This window comes from Castor canadensis, chromosome 5 (genome assembly GCF_047511655.1).
Source record: "Castor canadensis chromosome 5, mCasCan1.hap1v2, whole genome shotgun sequence".
Lineage (NCBI taxonomy): Eukaryota > Metazoa > Chordata > Mammalia > Rodentia > Castoridae > Castor > Castor canadensis.
In genome coordinates, this window is record NC_133390.1 from 96,133,393 (window position 1) to 96,155,765 (window position 22,373).

Genomic DNA, 22,373 nt, shown 5'->3' on the forward strand with positions numbered 1-22,373 from the left:
TTAATAGTTTATAGATAGGTTTTTTTATACCAAGTTCTGTCTGGTGAGTGTGCAGAGCAATTGGAATTCTCATGCACTGCTAGTGGGAATGTAGAATAGTATACTCACTTTGGAAAGAGAAACTTCTTTCAAAGTTAAACATGTTCCCATAGGCCCCAACAGTCTCACTCCAAGTATTTTCCCAAGAGAAATGAAATTAAAAAATCAAAAGACTTAGGTAGTGATCATAATGATCATAATGTTCATCAGTAGGTGACTGAATAAATTGTGGAATACACTAATAGTTTTTAAAAAGAACAATTAAAAAGCAATAATTTGAATGAATCTCAAAAGCATTAAGTCAGTGAAAGAATCCTTATACACAAGTCTATACACAATATGATTCCATTTATGTGACATTCTGGAGAAGGTAACCAAAGATAAACTTGTAGGGAGATGAACTAATCAGAATAAAATATACTCTATCATTCTTAATTTTATGGTCAAAGATAAAATCACTAAAAAAATTCAAAGTTCTAAATATTTCTTTACAAAGAAAAATTTTCTATATGTCAACAATAAGAGAAATGAAACAAATTATAGGGATGACAAAAATTGACTAGGTACAGTTGGCTCTCTACATCTATGGTTCCACATTAAAGAACAGAGCCAACTACACATAGAGAATATTCAAAAAAAGTGTCAGTACTGAACGTGGACAGATTTTTTCTTGACATTGTTCTCTAAACAATAGAGTGTAGCAATTGTTTACATAGCATTTAACATTGTATTATTCATTATAATCTAGAGCTGATGTAAAATATACAGGATGATGTACACAGGTTTCAGGCAAATGTTACAGTATCTTATACAAGGGATTTCAGTTACCATTGGTATCTGTGGGGGTCTTAGAACCAATCCCCCACAGTTATCAAGGGACAGTTATATGAAAGGAAAAATGAACAAATTGAGAAACAAAACAGTAGAATTAATAGCTAAATCTATGATCAGTTTGTTTGAAAATATTAGCAAAATACAAACTCCTGTTGACTTAATTTCTATACAATATTTTGTAAAAATAACCTTAAAGAGTAACTTACTTTTATGGTTGTTCATATCCTGGCTGTGGTTTTGTTTTATTACTCACTTTCTTAATTTTTTGCTTTAATATTCTGTTTATTAATTTGTTTTTTTAATCTAACATTCAGCACTACAAATGATCAAAAGACAAAGTCTACAACATTATTTTGATAAATTTAAAGGACACTTGAAAATATTAAACATTTATTTCTGACAGTTACTCTTAGGAAATAATAATAGTATTATTTCTCAGTTGATCTATAATCATAAATGTCAATGAAATATTGAACCACCCCTAGACCTCTTCATCTATTTGAATTCTCTTGAGAAAAAAATTAGCTGATGCAGTAAGAGAAGAAAAATAGATATTAATTGTGAAAAGCAGTAACCAAATATTTGTATTTGCATATAATGAAAATAAAACTAAATTTAAGTGATGAGAATACAAAAAATAAATATTTTAATATACATATCTAAATGTTATCAACAAGAAGTTAGGGAATATATTTATAATGGGGTAAAATCCCACTCTTATTATGTAGTGCTACTCTAACTGAGTATCCAGATTGTGTGAGGATCTTCTTGCAATGCTCAGTAGCTTTTACATTTGAGAGGTAGGAATCAAGCCTTTCCATCTCTAATAAAGTCTTAGGTGCCGCTGTTGATCACTTTTTAGATACCAAGGCATGTATACGTAACTACACACATGCATGTGTGTGTGTGTATACATACACGTACACGTGTATAGAGACACATAGGTGTATTTCACGTATATTTTAAAACTTAAGAATTAACAATAAATTAGCAAAACTTACTAAAAAGGTGAAAAGTTAAAATATTACTGGGGAACATAAAAGAATACTCAAAGAAATATCACACTCATGGATAAAAGAACAACACTATTAAAATGTCTGTTTTTCCATTTAATCTAATACTTTAGTGTAACACCAATGCAAACCATCAAATAATGTTTTTGTAATTTAAAGACATAAAGATTATAAACTCATCAGGAAGAATAAAAATGTCATATTAGCTACCAAATGTTTTCCATGAAAAGGACATTAGGCAGTCCTTTTCCCAGAAATTAAAATTTATTGTAAGTAACAATAGCTAGACAGTTTTGCTCACAGAAATACATAGACTGAGGTGCGGAGTACAAGTCCAAGCATTAACCCAGATGTGCATATGAACTTAGTACATGACAGCTTAGTATATTCATATTACTGAGAGAAGAGTGAGCTATTTGCTAAGTGACTGGGATAATTATTGAACTAGACTTACATCCTGAGTTCACCATTTTACAAACTTAGAACTTTATAAAGCATGTACACATGTTAATTATGTCAGTTTTAATATGATGATAAATTTTAAAGCATCTACAAACAATTCATAAAAAGCATAAAAATTCCACAGGTTACAAATTGATTTTTAAAATAAGCTTTGGTGTTTATAAAATTTACTATTTTCCATGATCCCATTCTTTTAGAATGGGGCTAATCAACCAAGTGAGCAATCATTGCCTGTTACTAAGACTAACTCCATTCTTTTGACAAAAATTCAATGACTTCTATAAATTAGCTATTCTTTCTAACATGGTTCTTGCTTTTTACCAAAGCCCTATCAGCATAGCTAAATCAGAGTTATTTCCTCTGTGATAAAATCAAACTAATCAGTGCAGACTCTTTCTGATTACAATTACAGTTTTTTCACAGTAGCCCCAGTGAAATTGTCCATTTTGATCATAGACTTGCCTCCTGCATCTCCCAAATGGCATTGAATGATAAATGATTAGAAACTTTTTAAGGACAAATAGTTTCCTCTACAACACTATAAAATATATATCTTAAAGGATATGTGATTTTAGAAAGCATCAATAGATTTTCTAAAGTGTAAAAAGTAGATTTTTACTACCACCACTAACATTTGCTTGTCAAATATCTAATAGGAGCACATCATAAACATGTAGTGAATTCTGCAATAATTACAAGAGAATCGAAAATAATAGACTGCCAGAGGTAACATCGCCTCCAAAATTTCTAAAAGTATTCTGCTATTATTTCACCCTCATGGTAGAGAGTGAGTCTGGATTTTCTCTGGTTCCCTTTTACAAAGCTGGGGTTCACATGTTTCAGGGAAGGGTGGTGTTGCAGTTAGAAGAACCTAGTCAAGTCTAAAAATAGAATATAATGGTATTTCTTCACCATTATAGATGGCTCATGATTACCAGTGATTTTTAAACTTTCTGTCCTTTTTAGAAATCATACTGACACAGTTCCCATAGTGTCTGCCTAACCAACTCTCCCTACTCACAAAAAATCTCCACTTATATCCAAAGCCACTTTGATGCCTCCTCTCCCTCCTCTTTCTTTTTTGTTAAATTTTCCTCTCACTGCTCTTCCTGTTCACAGCACTTCATCCTTCTTTCCAATCTAATCCATTTTGTCAAAAAGAACTTGTCTGGCAGAGGAAGATTCTTGGAAAATAGCTTAACAAAGCCAGAAAACATCAAGGGCAAAAAGATGTCAAAGGTTAGAAACATCTATCCATTAAGGTTTTGCCTCATCACATTTGTAAATGTTTACTCAATATGCACAAGTGAGTGAATGATTATAAGTAAGAGGAATAAGCTATGATGTGGAAGAAAATGTTCAGTCAGAGTGAGGAAACCCAGGTCCCAGACAGAACTCTGCTCTTAGCCATACTAGCTTGCTTGTTTTAAATTATTATTGTTGTGCTTGGTGGGGGTCCACTGTAACATTTACAAAGGTTCTTACAATGTATCAGATAAATCATGCTTGAATCCACCCCCTCTACTGCTCTCCTTCATCCCCCCCTCCCCTGATTCCTGGAACAGTTTGAACGGTTATCATTTTTGCATTTACATACATGTATAGAGATTATTTGCACCGTATTTATCTTCTTACCCTTTTCCCTACCACCTCCCCTCTCCCACTGGTGCCAACTCCCCCCCACCCTAGTGGGCAGAACCTGTTCCACCCTCCTGTTCTCCAATTTTGTAGAAGAAAATACTAAAAAGATAAAAAGATAAACGTGATGTTTTTTACTAGCTTGCTTTTATAAGAATGCTTTTACAGGAATAAAATGTGTAAGCATACCTTGTAAATATACTGTGTCTTGAACTAATAAAAAACATTGGTGGTGAATAGTGGTTTCACCTTGATATCAAGTAAACTCCTGTGATAGTTTTTAAATTTCCACCATTTTAGTGAAAACTCACCAAAGCAAATGAGCTGTATTCCTAGGAGATTAATTATCATTTGCACAAATTATTAGTCATAAACTAGAAAAATCTTATTAACTAGGACTCTTCTAACTTAGAAGCCATCACAGGAAAGGCTGTAAGGTATAATACAGATTTCTGTGGCTAGAGATAAGAAACATAATATGAAATAACACTTCAACTAACTAGCTGTGTATGTTTTGGGGTTTGGGTTTTTTTTAATCTTTTGGTGGTACTGAGGTTTTGAACTCATGGTTGCTAGCAAGATGTTGTGCCACTTGAGCCATTCCCCCAAACCTTTTTTGCTTTGGGTTATTTTTTGCATAGGGTCTTGCACTTTTTCACTGGATCAGACTTTGGACCACAATCCTCCTACCTATGGCCCCACGTAGCTGGAATTATAGGCAGCTTGGCCAGATCTTAGAAAGCTCCATTATAACCTCTCTGGATTTGTGTATTTGTGTTTAAGTGAGATGGATCAATTCATCTCATCATCATATAATACTATAATTCTTTGTGGGACAGATAGATGGGTTTTTTCCCACTTTGGCCTTTCCATAGCAATATTTGTGAGAATGGAATCATTTTAGTCTGCATGTTTTTTGACCCAGAATTCATGAATAGACCTGAAAGGGGTCGTGTGAATTCTCTAAAGTTGAACAATTTTATGTACACAGATTTTTCTGGGCAGAAGTTCATAACTTTCTTCTGATTTTCAAACAGCTCTATAAATTTCTCCAAAACAAAGATAATAACCACACTTCAATCATGAGCCAATTCCAAGTGATTCTGACTATACACATGGGTTTACAAAATGTTATTTAGTAATCTTGTGTTTGTTCTATAACATTTTGAATCCCACATCAATAAGTGTAGTACAAATCACATTTTAAACTTTCAGTAATGGCTGTCTTCCTATCCCCATCTGGTGACTAGATATGGACTGCATCTGTCTACTTCACCTCTTTATACCAAATGCCTTGAACAGTGTCTAGCCCTAATGGACTCTCAAGGAGGCAAGGAAGAAGAAACCAACCAGCTTATTTCTAGGGGAAGAAGGCAGCTGAGGAGTGATCATCTTCCCCTCTAGGTTTGGATCAACACTACAGAACTCTAGGAGGTAGTGAAAGAGTCAGCAAGCAAGATAGATAGATCAGCTGATCTACAAGTCAAGCCTCATAATTTCAGTCAAGTAAGAGAAGAGGTTCAAAGTAAGGAAGGCCCTTAACAAATGTGGCAAGACCAAAACCGCCTACCTTGACTTACAGTCCAGGGCTCCTTCCATGCCTCTACATCATCCACCTGAGGGAAGACACAGAAAATAATTATAAAATTCCAAAGAAAATGTCACCCAAATTGGAATTCCTTTCTTTTAGCCAAAATTTAGCAGTTCACAACTTCCTCTGCCATTAAAAGTAGACATGCTATAGTCTGTTATTTTTTCCTGTTTTATTAATATCAATAAATAGAATAGCACCATTTCTCAAGTGTATTATAAGTTGAATTAAGTTATTTGTCATTATCAGGTCTGTAGAAGATATTCAGTACTATGAAGTTATTTTTATAATACAAACTTAAATCATTTTTTAATAATGCTTATTTATTTGTCTTAACTGACAACTCCAGAGAGAAAGGGCTTCATTCATTAGTATGTTTTAAAACAGAGAGTATTTTAAGATGAATGCCTGTGATTTCATTCCTATACACTTCTGGTAATTGTCTTTTTAAAACCTAATAACATTTGTATTTCTCTTATCTTTTTACAGAAGCATTGTTTTAAACCCAGCCTATTTTCGAAATCATCTTCGGCAAGCAGCAGTGTTTAGATGTCTGGAGAGATATTCAGAAGCTGCCCGGTATGTTTGCTATAATTTGTGAAGATTTATTTAAAGTTAAATTAATTTTATTCTCAGATTCTGGTAATAGCATAAGAGAACTTTCCATTTCTCTCATGGAATATGATTTTACCCAAATTATTGTCTTATAAATGTCAAGCAAACAATTATTGAGTATCTTTTTCTTTAATTAAAGCTATTGCATGCACGTAGCTCTTAGCAAAATTCAAACTTTCCAGGCATGAGGTCACTGACAATGATGGGAAAACTTCCATAGATATTGGAAATGAACTTGACCTCTTACTCTTAAGGACATTCCCAGTCCATACTGTAATGACACAATTCTGTGGTTCTTGAATTCTGGAGATGAAATGCAGTCCCATGGAAAGGATCCCAGAAGCCCATTTCTAAGGGAGATGGCAACAGTTAGGTAACACCACGGGTTGTTAGAGATGTCCCAGAGTGTTGCCTAATGGACCCCAATATGCAAGTGGAAGCTTAACAAAGCAGCTCCAAGTATTCTCATCCCCAAACCCTCACTATGATAAAGAATTATGAGAGTTGTACAACAGCTTTAGTGCTACATTCTGAATTCTCTCACCTGTAACAGTAACAGTAACAGCTGTTGCTGTTGTTCTGAGATCAAACTCAACATACAGAATCCTTCTTTAATGAATTTCTTTGAAGAATTTTCCTCATCTACCAAAGTACAGAAATTTATTGTTTCCATCACTCTAGGAATTCAATGGGAAATGTGGATGGTTTGTAAAATTACTAAAAGCACAACTCCTAAAAATAAATCTACAGTCGTGGGGACAGAGTGTCTAGGTTGCAAGTGGCTATTGTCTTTACAACATTTGTAAATAACGCTTTCTTTGAAATTGGAACCAGGAGCTTAAGTGGAGACTAAAGTGGTTCCATGAAATTGACTTTGTGAGGTCGATATGAATAACCCAATAAATAGCTCAATAAATGATGGGCATAAAAGCCAGAGTTAATCTTAATTACTGTAACTTCACAGTCAAACAGCCAATACAATGTATCATCTTTTTACCTGCATGTTGATATCCACTTTGAGAAGTTGGTATAGGTGTGTATCATTCTTTTTTGCATTCCATTTTTCCTATACTATTTCTCAAATGTGTTTTATTTATTTAATGTAGTCACATATAGTTTCTACTTTTTATTTTCCCCACTGAATTGTCCATAGGACTTACTTTCTGCCCATATACGTCTCCTAACTGTGCTTCCAAAAGGGTTTTTTAAATTTTGTTTGGTTTTTTTGCAGCATTGGGGTTTGAACTCAGGGCCTCGTGCCTACTAGGCATGCTCAAGTGCTCTGCCACTTGAGCCACACACCCAAATGTTGTGCTTTTGGGTATGTTTTGAATAGAGTCTCACATTATGTCTGGGCAGGCCTAGACGATGATCCTCTTATTTATGCTTCTCACATAGCTGGCATAGCACCATGCCCAGCTTTTTGTTGGTTGAGATGGAGTCTCTTGGACTATTTGCCCAGCCTGGCATCAAACCGCAATCCTCCCAATCTCCACCTCCTGTGTAGACAGTGTCATAGGCATAAGTCACTGTGCCCAGCAAAAAAAAGGGATTTTTGTAGCTGTACAAAATAATGGGTTTCACTATGATGTTCTCATAGTGTATACAATGTACTTTGATCATATTCATCCCCTAAAAAGGGGGTTTAATATAAGTCATTAGCTACTTAAAGCTAAATATCAAGGTTCCACATAAACAGATAACAGCTATCTGCAAATATCTTTCATTAAAATGTGGTTCACTAAAGTGTCTTGAATTCAATCAAACCATCAATAGAAGACTAGATATAACTTCAGACCTAGATTGTAGCTTGTACAAAACTGTGAGTGGTGCACTTGTATGAACTTTAATAAGCAGGTGGTAAGACATCTGGACTTTGAAGGGATTCAGTTGTTAAACTATAGGATAAATTAACAATTTTTTTTTTTACTTTTTTGTTACCATAATATTGTTGTAGTAGGGATCAATTGTGACATTTATGTAGCTGAATTCACTCCCTCCATCATTCTCCTTTATCTCCCCTGGGAGAATTTATACTATGGAAATTGGAAAATGCTATAAATATGGGCTTTTTGTTTGCTTTTAGAAGTTAGGTGCCTGCAAACCATGGCTATAACTTAATTTCATCAAGCCTAACTGTCTGAAACAAAGTGGAGACAAAAATTCCTTATGGGTCCTAAAACAAACAATCAACAAGGCATGGAAAATTAGGCATTTGTCAGTATTTCCATTGTTTTTTGTTGTTGTTGCTGTTACTGTGTTTCTCTTAACTACATAGCCCTGGATGCCCTTGAACTTGCAATACTCTAGCCTCAGCCTCCTGAGTTCTGGGATTTCCGTTGCTCTTAACATGTAGCTCCTTGCAGTGAAATTGATGTATCTGCTTAATGTTGGTTGATGACTGAGTTGACAATGATTTTTGAGAGAATTCTAATAACTGTTGGTTATGCTGGCGTTAGACTTCCCAACAGAGACGCAGATGCAACTGCTGTTAGATACAAGTGTTTTTCATCTTGGTTTCCTTGGCATTACACCTCTCAATATAAGATATATGTCATTCTCTTTCCCATCCCCAAGAGAAAGAACACTATGAACAGAGAACATGAATATCTTAAGTGTCTCTTAGATATCAGAACTCTAATGTAAGTCCACATACACAACATTCATTTTTATCAACAAGTCTTTAGAGATTTGGGTAATTTGCTTCAGGTTTTTTTTTTTTTTTACAAGCACATTGTATTAAAACTCATTGGCAAAGTCAACACACCAAGGTCAATTCCTCTAGGATGCCAAGTAGTCATATTTCTGGGATTGACATGCACCTACCAAATACAAAAGGATGGCATGAATATGTGACCTAGGAGATCAAAAGACTGTGATTCCCAGTAAGGTAGAATAGTCAATATCTCATCCAAAATAAAGTATTTATAAACAGTCCCTGAATATTTTAAGGTCTGAAGTCTGCATCTAAACACATTCCCCCAGAAATGGATTCCTAGTTAATAGGCCAGAAAGATATCTAAGACAAACTTATGAGAACCAGACTCTCAAACTAAGAGAATGGAGAAAATGATACTCCTTGTGATTGAATTGAATATCAGTCAGGTTTACAATAAGCATATCTTTTGTTTTATATATTAATGTCCTTTCAGTAGCATCCTAGTAGAAGAAAGAGCAAGAATACATAGATGGTAGAAAGTAAAGAAAATTAGGGATATTTTTATCATTATTTAGGCTCTCCAGGATTCTGGTCACCTTCGAGGAGACAGCTGGCACTGGTTAAATTGAGGAAATTTTTTTTTCTACCACACTCCCCAAGAATCAGCCACCCAGTGAACCCTTATCTGAAATATCTAGTCACCTATTTAAAATCTGTTTCAGACTGGGTTATGGCTCAAGTTTGTTGAGTGCTTCCTAACAACTGTGAGGCCCTGAGTTCAATCCCCAGTATGGCCAAAATAATAATAATAATAATAATATTTCTCTGTTTCTGTGCATATAAAAGTATCTGTGTTGATACAGAATTGCTTTGCTCAAATCTTCCCATTCTCCCCTAATACACACATGCATTTGGGCACTATCTTCATGAAAAACATCATGAGAAAAATGTGTAGAGACATAAAACAAAAGAAAAACCAAAGCTGACTAATTCTGTGAAAAGACGGAATGACTCTTGACAACATGAATGCATGGCATCTCTTATCCCCATACGCTCAGGAACTAGCTTAGAGCCTATCATACCAAGCTCCAGTTAAGGATCATGAATTAATGTGGTTGGTTTTTAGTCTGTGCTGGTAGCAGCTGATAACCACTCAGTTATACCAGTAAGAATATATTACTTAAAATTATTAATAGAATTCTGGTTGAAAGATAAATACAAGAGTGTATACATAGTATTGAAGTAAAAGCATGATGTCCCATATCGTGATAATCAATAATGCAAAAAAAAATGACATCACAAAGAATCTTTAATAATACCACACTATGCATGAAGAACCAAACAGTCACATCATAGACCAAGCATAAGATAAAAGAAGGGTCAATTATAAGATATAAGAATGGCTTTGTGCACACTTGTAATCCCAGCACACTAGAGCCAGAGGCAGGAGGATCTGAGGTTCAAGACCAGCCTGACCTACACAGCAAGACTCAGTCTTAAGAAACCTGAAGAGAAAAATAGAGAAATAGTTTATGAATGACACTGAACTGGAGAGAACGAGCTAGAATGAGCATACAATTTATCTGTCAAACTAAACTTGTAATAATGAAAGTGGACACCATTTAGAATTACACCAGGACCCGGGCACCTGTGGCTCATGCCTGTCATCTTAGCTACTTGGGAAACTGAGATGGGGAGGATCATGGTTCAAGTTCAGCCAAGGCCCATCTCCGAAATAACCAGAGCAAAAATGTGGAGTAGTACCATTCACGAAAATATAGCCCATTGAATAATCACTTTCCAAATGACCAATTTGCAGAATTCAACAAAATTAAAGTTTAAGAAATAGTCCTAACATGTTTATTAATATGAACACACTTTCCTATGTGTACTATTATCAATATATTTAACAATTTTTTAACTTGAGAGAATTTTCAGTGTTTTAAGAGCTGAAGCCACACGTTTAGTCTCATGAATATGTTCTCTGTGTGTGCCATCATTACGCTATTGTTCCTGAACAATATTCTTAAGACTACAACCAGAATTCTAACTTGAAAGGTTAGCAGTTTATACTGATTTCTCTGTAATATTTTTAAAGGTAATTTTTGTTTTAAATATTTTATCATTTTTAGGATTTTTTTCCCAGTCATGTACACCAAATTTATCCATTTTGTGAAATGTATTTTAACTATACTATAATACTTGCAATAATTCATATTTAAATTTATCTGCTTTACTTCCTGAAACTACAGAAGCCAGGGTAGGGAGAACTGAGTGAGCACCTAGCACAGTCTGGGCTGCAGATCCCACACAGGGGAAGGCTGTGAAACAAAAAGAAACTTCAGACCTCTGGACTCTGTGGTCCATCACTCGTTTCCCATCTTCTACAGGATTGCTACACATTTCCCAAAGAGTTAAAAAGAAACTAACTTTTAGTAAATATATATATTTATAAATTTGACCAACTGATCATTCAACAACTGATTATCTGATGAACTGACCAAGAACTCACAGAAGGTGGCGGACATAGAATCAGATTTGCAGCCTGAAACAACCCTGCTTAAGCTTTAAGTGACTGCTGAGGGTCAGCACTTATATAATTCATTCTAATACCTGCACTTAATTCACTATCTGATTTGCTTTCTTATTTGTAACATTTATTTAATATCATATGACATATGCAATGTTGTGAGAAGTAGATTACTAATAATATAGTATAAAATTATCTTTGTCCCTTTTTAAGTCATGTGCTAAATGATACACTAGATTTCAGAGTTATTTTACATTACGTGTGCCTTTTGGGATAAAAATAACAATATTGGCAAGATGATAAAAAGTTGCATCCGTTGCTTATTGCTACGCTAAGAATTCTTTCCTTGGCAAATTCTCAGTTTTGCCACTCTTGGTCTTGGCCGAGGCCAGTGTCTATTTGTTTACTCCTATTTTACCATCTTAGCTGTTCACTACTCCCATCCTCCTGTGCATACTCTGGTTTTAACGTGTCCAGTGAAAGAAACATAAAAACAATGTGTTGGAAACTTAAAGCCCAACGCAATAGTGTTGAAAGGTAGAAACTTTGGAACATTTTAGAGGTGATTAGAAGATCTCATGCAGACTGTAAGTCCTAAATCCTCCTTGGTGATTGTCATTGTTTTGACTGATTGTGATTGCATTTGCTTTTCTTTTGTTTTATTCTCACACTGAGTTTGAGGCTACTTGCGATGTTTGAATTTTCTGGAAATCTCTCCTGGTGAGTATGCAATGAAACCTTGAGCCTCTTCCCAGCTGTGGCTAATGACACAGGACAGTGCATCGATTTTTCAGTGAGACACCATATTTTGTACCTGGGCTCTATATGGGCATCAAGATATCCCAAAGTTGTTCCTTTTGCCAAGAATTATGTTTCCCTTAAGCCAAATACAATAACAATACTTCTGGATGCATTAATTCATGGCTACACTCACTGACAACCAAACAGTGCAAGTTACTGGAGATGGAAATCAGTGGGTTTCTTAAGAGCAAGTCGGAGGGTGGGGTATTAGTTTTTCCTCCTCCTGCTCCTTTTTCTCTTCTCCAAAGTTCATCTTGCTGGAAATAATGCATATATAAATCACAGCCTGCCAAAGAGTGATCTAAAAATAAATTGAAGTGTTCAGAAATCTGGTAATATAAAACAGTGACGTTTCTGAAGATAAGCAATCACTCAGAAGCAGTATCACAACAGCAAGCAGAAAGAAACTATGTCAGCTTTTTCTGTGTCATGGAACTCTATGATTTTAAATGAGATTATTGTGTATCTTGCAAGAGAAGAGAATATTCTGACAGGTAGATTCTAGACAAGTGATTCTGAAGAGATGATAGTAGTGTTGGGAGTTTATTGAACTTAGTTCTGATTCAATTAGAAATATAAAATCCATTCATTCACCATGCAAGATGCTAAAAATACATCATAGATCCTTTTGACTAAAGTAAGTTCTCATTTATGCCTACAAATAGATTAAATGAAGCCTGTAGGTTAATTTTAATTCATAAACTGGCCACCTACCTTAAGCACCTTCTTTCTCTTCATTGAGGACACTTCACCATTGCCAGAGCAGCTATAGTATAGTCTGGCATTAGTCACATAAAACATGTATGTTGGAAGATTATGTGTTGGAAGATGAACACAATAATTCCACCATTAAGTGACTTTCCTGTACCCTAGATAGCACAAAGCTATATGAATCCTATTCTAAACTTTGCAAAAATGCGAAGTCTTGTTGTACTATTTCTAAAGGTGGTAGTACTAGAGACAGATTTAGTCATTTGCCCTGGCATAAGTCAAATATCTCACTTTTCAACCACAGCTCTTCCAATTTTCAGGTAAGTCATAGATGTACAATTTTGTGTTTTCAAGGGAAAGCATGAAATTTACAAGATGGTAAAGCTTCAAGTTCATAGCCATCTCTTTTGTCTTGAGGATTTTAAATTGCAGAATTGTAAATGTCTAATGTTACAAGAAAAATATTAATTTTAAGATAGCAGGTAGCTAAAGAAAAACAGGTTGCCTTAAGAAAACTTGGGCTTTTTTTGGACATGTTTGAAATTATAAGTAAATGATTGTAAAAATATATACTCTTTTCTATAAAAGTATAGAAAAATCTCTTTTAAAAACAAGCTGTTGATAAGGACATCCATAAATTCATCAGAGGGAAAAAACATTGGTTGACTTTGTGAATTCCTCCATCCTGCATTGATGTTTATAATGATAATTATTTTTGTTCCTTTTTCTCTTTTGGATAGCATGCTATGAATTTGAATTATCTCTAAATATTTCTAAAATAATTTATAAATGCAAAGTTCTGGTACTGTGCATACTTTCTGGAAATATTGGTCTAAAAATCTGTGGCAGAATACAGAGAAAGATTTTTTGTTTGGTATAAATCTGGCCTTGCATCTTTAAAAAAAGTGGGCGGAAGCAATGGAAACTACATAAAAGAGACCCCAAGACATCATGTTTTAAATGTGAAGAAATAGATTCTTTTCCTCCCTTCTTCCCTTCAATCAGCTGTACACCTGATTCCACATTTTCAACAAAAATGGACTGTAGAGAACCTTTTAAACATAGACATGTTTAGCCCAAAGGAGCTGAGGCTTAACTCTGCTAGTTCCGTGCTGTTTTCCAGGTGTTGCCTGCAGAATTAGTGTTTAGTTTTCAGATGCTGAAAGTATGATGAATAGATCTTAACCTCTGAGTTTTCAATCTGTAAAGTGGAAATAATAACAGCTATGCACAGAAGTTATTATGAGAATTATGTGAGATGATTTTTGTCAAGGACTTAGCACCGTAAGTTGGCACATCATAAACCCTCAATAAGGTATGTTTTTGTTGTTGTTAACAATTAGAGGTCTTTGCAGACAGATGAATCTACCTCAAGAGACAATGATTTTCTCAACACTGAAACCAGAATGTGTTGAGCAGTCATTCAGCTGGGGTATTGCACCACAAAACTATTAAGTCCTGTCTTGCTCTGAGAGTCGATGCTTTTGGAAAGGCCACTAATTACATAGAGATTGAAAGTGCAAGATTCTGGCTGTTTTAAGGGACTAAAAGGAGCAAGAGACTGACTGTTGTGTTTTTTTATACTTTGTGGAAGAATATATCATCCTGAGTGATGTTTCAATTATTCCTGAAGGTCATTAGAGTATGGAGTTCCCTAAAATGAGCAGATGGAATTTCAAATAAAGAAAGAGAAATATTCAGGTCAACAGGTCATGACTCCAATTCTTTCTATTTCCCTTTCCTTCATTTTGGTCAAAAACAGTGACACCCTGACGAAAGAGTGGGTTGGAAATCCTAATAGCATACTGCCAGGAACTCTGACTGACATTCCTACTCTATTCTTTTTAATGCTGGCATCAGTTTATGAGAGTATTATGCACATAAATTAATCTTGATTTCACTAATTATGAAGATTATATGACAAATGTTGTTTCTGTATCTGCCTGCTAAGAAATCATCTACACTAGAGAATTATAGTCAAGCCAGAAAAAACTGTGTTCCACTCCCAACCTATAAATGACTAGCCATGTGTGACCTTGGGCAAGTTAATTAAAGCTCTTTGACTTTCGATTTCCTCAATCATAAAATGTAAATAAGAATACTGTTACAAAGTAATAATGAGGATTAAATGAAATAATGAATGTAAAACACTAAACCCAGTGCCTAGTACACAGTAAACGCTCAATTAATTATTGCTGCTGCTGTTATTGTGCTCAGCTTTGAAAAAAAAAATTTAAGCTACTAATACATTTGCATTGAACTAATTCTCTTCAGTGAAACTTTGGTATGAGTTGAATTCCTGGCTACCACTCCAACAGATGTTAGTTTTAACAGTCATCATCTGTGACCCTTGACTCTATACAAAACTTGATGTGAGTGTGCATTCCTTGTTCCTCATAACTGCAAGAAGTTATATTCTACATTTTGTAGACGAAGAAACTGTAGCTAGAATTCAGATGACTGGTCAAAGGTCACACTCCTGAGAAGTAGAAAATCTGAAATTTGAGTTTAATTTTATGTCACGCCTAGACTCCTATATGAATGGATGCAGCTACTACTTTCATGTTCCTTATTTGCCACTTCAGTGAGTCTGAGACAGTATTGTCCCATTAGTGTTCTAATGAACATTTAACCATCTTTACTGTGTATTTTAATTTATTAACAAATCATGCTTCTCCTCAGTGAAATGCTCGTTTTTATCTTGATCTTTGGCACATTTTTACTGATTTGTTTGTCTTTGTATCATTGAATCTTAGAGTTCCTTATAGATTCTGGATACTAAAATTTCTAGTAATATGTATTACAGACAATTTCTTCTAATTTATGAAAGGATACTCTTCATAATAGCATTTAATAAAAATAAGCCTAACAACTTGTCATTAATGTAGTCAAATATAATCAAGTTCCTTTATAATTTTCTGTCTTTGAATTTTAAGAAATCCTTTCCTACCCAAGCTCATCTTCTATGTTGCCTAAAATGTTCTAAAGTTTTCCCTTGCCTTTAAAGTTTTGACCTAATGGTATAGTAATTGATTTTTATATATGGTGTAAGGCAAGAATACATTATCATGTTTTCACTTCATCAGAGAACCAATGATCTTGATATAATTTTCCTGAATCCATTTATTTATTAATTTATTTATTTATTTATTCTTGTGGTACTAGGGTTTGAACTCAGGGCCTACATTTTGATCCACTCAACCAGCCCTTTTCTGAAGGGTTTTTTCAAGATAGGATCTCGTGAACTATTTGTCCAAGCTGGCTTCAAACCATGATCCTCCTCACCTCTGCCTCCTGAATTCTTTTATTATTGATCTTCAATATTGACTCTGTTGATGTCAGTTTTCCATAAATGAACATGTTCATTTCTGGTCTCTGCCTGATTCATACACACATTTGTCTATTGTATTGCCAAAACCACACTATCCAGTATAGGGTAGTTTTATAATATACCTTGATATCTAGCAAAGAAAATCTTCCCAACTGACTCTTTTTCAGGAATGTCTTGTCTGTTTTAGGCTTTTGCTCTTCCAGGTAAGTTGTGGAAATAATTAGGATAACAAAAGTTCTTACTATGAATTCCCAAAGGAGACTTTTTTACTTTTCCTCTGCTCCACCAAGATCACAGACCAAGGCTGGAATTGGTTCCACCATTTTTCCCTGCAAGTTTTGCTTGATTCTTAACTTGTTATTTAAGGAAAGCTTAAGTGAGTGACCTAGTCAATCTTCATTCTTTTCAGGACCTAGGCTTTGTCCCTTTTTCTCTGTGTATGTCTTGTTAAAGCAAAATTTTTAAGTAACTGAGGGTTAACATATTTTCAAAAAACAACAACAAAAACAAACCCCAGCTTCACTGTTTGCAAACCTTCTTTTTTAACATATATATATATATATATATATATACCCACGGATTTGTAAATGATTACAATACATAAGAGCTAAGCAGAAGGAATGCACAATGGCCAATGCTAAAATAACTTGAGATTCAAAGTAAATATTGATAGTATCTGATTATAATCCTTAGAATTAAGTGAATATCTGTGATTCTATAATAACACAAAAATAACCGAACAAGGGCTGGTAGAATGGCTCAAATGGTAGAATACCTTCCCAGCAAACATAAGGCCTTGAGTTCAAACCCCAGTGCCACCAAGAAAACAAAAACAACAACAAAAACCAAACAAGTAAAAATATGGCACATAAAGAAAAACTCTTCCTTACAGAAGAATGCCAATTGATAAATGTAGAAAGAATGAGAGAAAATCAATATGAGCAAACACCACAATAACAATTGTTGCAGGCAAGATTCACTAGTGGACTTCTAGTTTGTAGTCCAATATGTTAGAAACTTAGAAGTCACTGCTCCATAGTAATCACAAGCAAAATGCTGAACAAACCAAAAAATCAATATTTCTTCTTAGATCCATCAGGAAAATAAGATCATAGAAAGAAGAAGCAACAGGTTCTGCCTGGAAACCGGAGGTTGAGGGGAGTGGCGACTTGAGGCAATGTTCCTGTAGTGCCCAAGGCCCCTCTTTTGACAGTTGTGGAACTCTGGGTCTGGAATGGAGGGGCAACACCAATAATCTGTGCTATGCCTTCTGGGCAATTATTTTCTTGTCTTGACAAATAGCATCTGGCTTCTGCCTGTCCATACTTTAATGTTCTCTCCAAAACATCCTTTTCCATTCTTTGCAACATGACTACTCTGAGAATTTTCCAAATCTTTAAGTTCTGCTTGCTTTTATTTATGCATTCCTTCTTTAATTTGTTTCTCCCTTCTCACATTTTACTATAAGCAGTGAAGGAAACCATGTCATACCCCCCAGCTCTTTGCTTAGAAGTTTTTTTTCTGCCAGACATCCTATTTCACAACTCATAAGTTCCTCCTTCCACAAAACACTAAGACAAATACAACTTAGTGAAATTCTTATACATTATAACAAGCATGGCTTTTTCTTCCATTTCCAACATCATGTTCTTCATTTCCATCTAAGACCTCATCAGAATGACCTTTAATTTCTACTAACCACTAATGTATTTTTCCCTAAGAATGCTGTGACTTTCTTTGTAACTCTCCTCTTCTGAATCCTCTCCAGAATCACCACTACCACAACATTCATATCTTTCAAATCTGTTGGCACAGGATTTTTGGTATTTGTGATAGCAGTACCCCTCTCTTGGTACTAATTTTAGTCTTATTCTGATCAGACTTCTATAGGAAAATACCTTAAACTAGATAATTTGTAAACAATGGATATTTATTCTCATGATCTTAGAGGTTGCAACGTCCAAGATCAGGACACCAGTAGATCTGGTGCAAAGGACAAAAAGTGGGATAAACCCACTCCCACAAACCCGTTTATGAGAGCACTAATCCTATTCTTGAGCCAGAGCCCTCATGACTTAACCATTATCAAAAAGGTCTAACTTCTTCAATAAGATGATTGCACTGGAGATTAAGTTTCAAAATAAGTTTTAGAAGGACACAAACACTTAAACTATAACAATTATCAACCCAGAAATCACACCCTTATTATTCTTAAAATGAAGGCAAAATACTCGCTCAGACAAACAAAAACTGAGGAATTTGTTGACAACAGACCTGTCTTAAGAAATGATAATATAATTTCTCCAGAAAGAATGAAAATAATATAAGCATATAAACTCAAAAACAGTTTTTCCAAATATGTGAGGAAAGAGCTGATAGAATAGCAGGTGAAAACAGATAAATGCACTATTATAGTTGGGTACTTCAGCACCCTACTATCAGGACGGATAGATCCAACAGGCAGAAAATCATTAAGGACACAGTGTATTCAACATCAATAGCACCTTAAAACAACTGAACATAATTAACATCTATAAACTATTTTATCCAATAATAGCAGATTAAACATTTTTTTCAAGCTCACCTTGAACATTTATCAAGACAGACCACAATCTAAGCCATAAAGCACACCTTAACAAATTTAAAACAATGAAAATAATATAATGTGTTCTCTCAAGGCATTGTTGTTGCTCAGAAGGCCAAAAATTGTATTTTCTCCTTCATATGTGGACTTTAGACCTAAAACAATTGCAGTAATATTATTGAACAAGGGTCACACGCTAAGGGGAGAACACACACATGAGGAATAGGGGAAAGTAGGAAACTCAAAACTCAAAACTTGAAAGTGTTTGATGTGTCCACTGTACAGGGATTAATACAGTAACCTTAAAATGACAGAGGTCACTATGGGAAGGTGACCGGGAAGTAGTGAAGAGGTTTGATAAAGATGAATCAATTCTAGTTGTAATACACTTGTGCGTGGAAGCAACACTAGGAATCTCTCTGTATAGCTATCCTTATCTCAACTAGCAAAAATGCTACATCTTTTTATTGTTCATGTCTACTCGTCAACAAAATTGGAGAAGAGGGTAGAACAAGTTCTACCTGGAAGAGAGGGTTGTGGGGGACATGGGGGGCCAGGGGGAGAAATGGCCCAAACAATATATGCACATATGAATAAATGAATAGAAAAAAGGAAGTTAAATCAATAATTAATATCCTTTCAAAAAAAACAAAAAGTACCAGGCCCCAATGAAATCTCTGGTGAATTCTACTAAACATTTAAGGAAGAAATTATACCAGTTTTTCACAAACTCTTTAAGAATACAGAAGCAAAATAATACTTTCTAATTCACTCTGTAAAGCTAGCATTATCCTAATATCAAATCCAAGCAAAGATATTATAAGAAAACTACAGACCAATATCACTCATGAACACAGTTACCAAATAGTAACAAATCACTTCACGACCAAGTGAATTTCATCCCAGGTGTGAAAAGCTAGTTCAACATTTGAAAATCAATTAATGTAATCCATTACATCAGTTGGCTAAATATGAAAAAAATTAAATGACCATATAAAAATTTTTGAAGAAGTCTAACACACATTGTATGCTAAATTGTATCCTTTGGATATATGCCCAGGAATGGTGGTATATCTTAGTTTTTTGAGGAACTTCCCTATTGACTTCCATAGTGGCTGGACTAATTACATCCCAACAATAGTGTATAAGAATTCCTTTGTCCCCACATCCTCTCCAGCATTTGTTAGGTTTCTTGATGATAGCTTATTCTATCAGAATGAGATAAAATCTCATTCTGTAGCTCTGATTTGCATTTCCCTTATGGCTGAGGATGTTGAGCATTAATTCATATATTTATTGGCCATTTGTACTTCTTTTGAAAAGTGTCTGTTCACAAATATCACGTTTTGTTTCTTTCATATGCAGACTCTAGATTTTTTTAAAAAGACATAAAAATGGAAAGGAACTAATCACAAAGAGGAAGGGGAACAAAGGGATCATGGGAATGGGGGGGTAAATATGAACAAAGTACATTATGTACATGTATGAAAATGTCATAATGAAGCCAATTATTTTCTGTAACATGTGCTAATAAGTTTGTTTAATATCCATTCTATTCATTTGCCCATTTTTTTATTCATTTACTCACATGTGCATAGATTGTTTGGGTCATTTCTCCCCCATGCCCCCTGCTCCCACCCTTTTAAGTTTTGGGTTTCCTGCCTATCCCCATTCCTCCCAATGTGTTCTCCCCTTAGCATGTGACCCAAGTCCAACAACATTACTGCATTTGCCCTGGACCTAGAGTCCGCATACGAGGGAGAACATTTGATTTTTGGTCTTCTGAGCCTGGCTAACTTCACTCAAGATGATGTTCTCCAGTTCCAGCCATTTACTTGTGACAAGATTTCATTCTTCTTCATGGCTGAGTAAAATTCCATTGTGTATAAATACCACATTTTTCTTAATCCATTCGTCAGTAGTGGGGCGTCTTGGCTGTTTTCATAACTTGGCTATTGTGAATAGCGCTGCAATAAACATGGGTATGCAGGTGCCTATGGACTAAAGGAGTCACATTCCTTTGGGTATATCCCTAGGAGTGGGATTGCTGGATCATATGGCAGATCTATGTTTAGTGTTTTAAGAAGCCTCTATATTGTTTTCCAGAGTGGTTGCACTAGCTTTCATTCCCACCAGCAGTATAGGAGGGTTCCTTTTTCCCCACATCTTCTCCAACACATGTTATTGGTGGTGTTTTTGATGATCATTTGCCCATTTTTTTGATTGGATTGTTTGTTCTTTTGATGTTTTGGGTTTTTTTTTTAGTTATTTATTTATTTTGGATATTAATCCCCTGTTGGATGAATAGTTAGCAAAGATTTGCTCCTATTCTGTAAGCTGTCTTTGCACTTTGGTATTTATCTCCTTTGCTGTGCAGAAGCTTTTTTAATTTGATGCAATCTCATTTATCAATTCCTGCAATTTTCTGAGCTGTATTGAAGTCTTTTCTTGCACTATTCAGAAAGTCATTGCCTATGACTAGGTCTTGAAGTATTTCTCCTGTGTTTTCCTCTAGGACTTGATACTTCAGGTCTAACACTAAGGGTTTTGATCCATTTTGTGTTGATTTTTGTACAGATTAGAGGTAGAAATCTAATTTCAGTCTTCTACATGTAGACCACCAGTTTTCCCAGTACCATTTTTTAAGGGGCTATCTCTTCCCCAAAATTATGTTTTTGATGCCTGTGTCAAAAATCAAATGGTTGTAACTGTGTGTGTGGAGATATTTCTGGATCTTCTATTCCAGCCCATTGGTGTTTTGTCTGTTTTTGTGCCAGTACCATGCTGCTTTTGTTACTATGGCTCTTTGGTATAATTTGAAGTCAGGTATTGTGATACCTCTTTCTGCATTGCTGGGGTTTTTGTTTTTGTTGTTGTTGCTGTTATTTGAGGTCTTTTATGCTTCCATTTGAATTTTAACATTGATTTTCCTATTTCTGTGAAAAAATGACATTGTAATTTTGATGGAGATTGCTTTGTACCTGTAGATTGCTTTTGGTAGTATAGCCATTTTCACAATATTAATTCTGCTGATCCAAGGACATGGAAGTTCTTTCTAACTTCTAGTGTCTTCTTTAGTGTCTTTCTTCACTGTTTTATTGTTTTCATTATAGAGGTCTTTTATATCCCTTATTAGCTTTATTTCTAGATTTAGGGGATTTGTTTGTTTGTTTTTCTAGGCTATTGTGAATCAGATTGTTTTTCTGATTTCTTTTTTAGCCCATTCATTGTTGGTTTATAGAAAATATCTTACAAAGCACTATTACTCAATGTATGCAAAAAAACCCTCTTAAAACTCAACAATATAACAATCTCATTTAAAAAATAGGCCCAAAACCTTAACAGACAACTCACCAAAGAAAAAAATCATACAGATGAGTGGTAAGCATAAGAAAAGATGCTTTGTATTGTATATCATCAGAAAAATGTGTATCAATAAACAAGCAATGAGATACCACTATGCATATATTAGAGTGGCTGGAATCGAGAACACTGATAACACCAAGTGCTGGCAAGGATGTGGGCCAACAGGCAATTTTCATCATTGCTGATCGCTTTATTCATG

At 34.9% G+C, this 22,373-nt stretch overlaps 1 protein-coding gene across 1 annotated transcript in view; it reads left to right on the plus strand.

The window, feature by feature from the left end:
* The window catches only part of Spata16 (spermatogenesis associated 16), a 199,061-nt gene that overhangs the window by 73,157 nt on the left and 103,531 nt on the right, over nt 1-22,373 (plus strand). Inside the window, exon 3 of the mRNA XM_074072391.1 lies at nt 6,067-6,156. Coding sequence (XP_073928492.1) covers nt 6,067-6,156 — 90 coding nt within the window. The remainder of the gene's footprint in view (nt 1-6,066; nt 6,157-22,373) is intronic.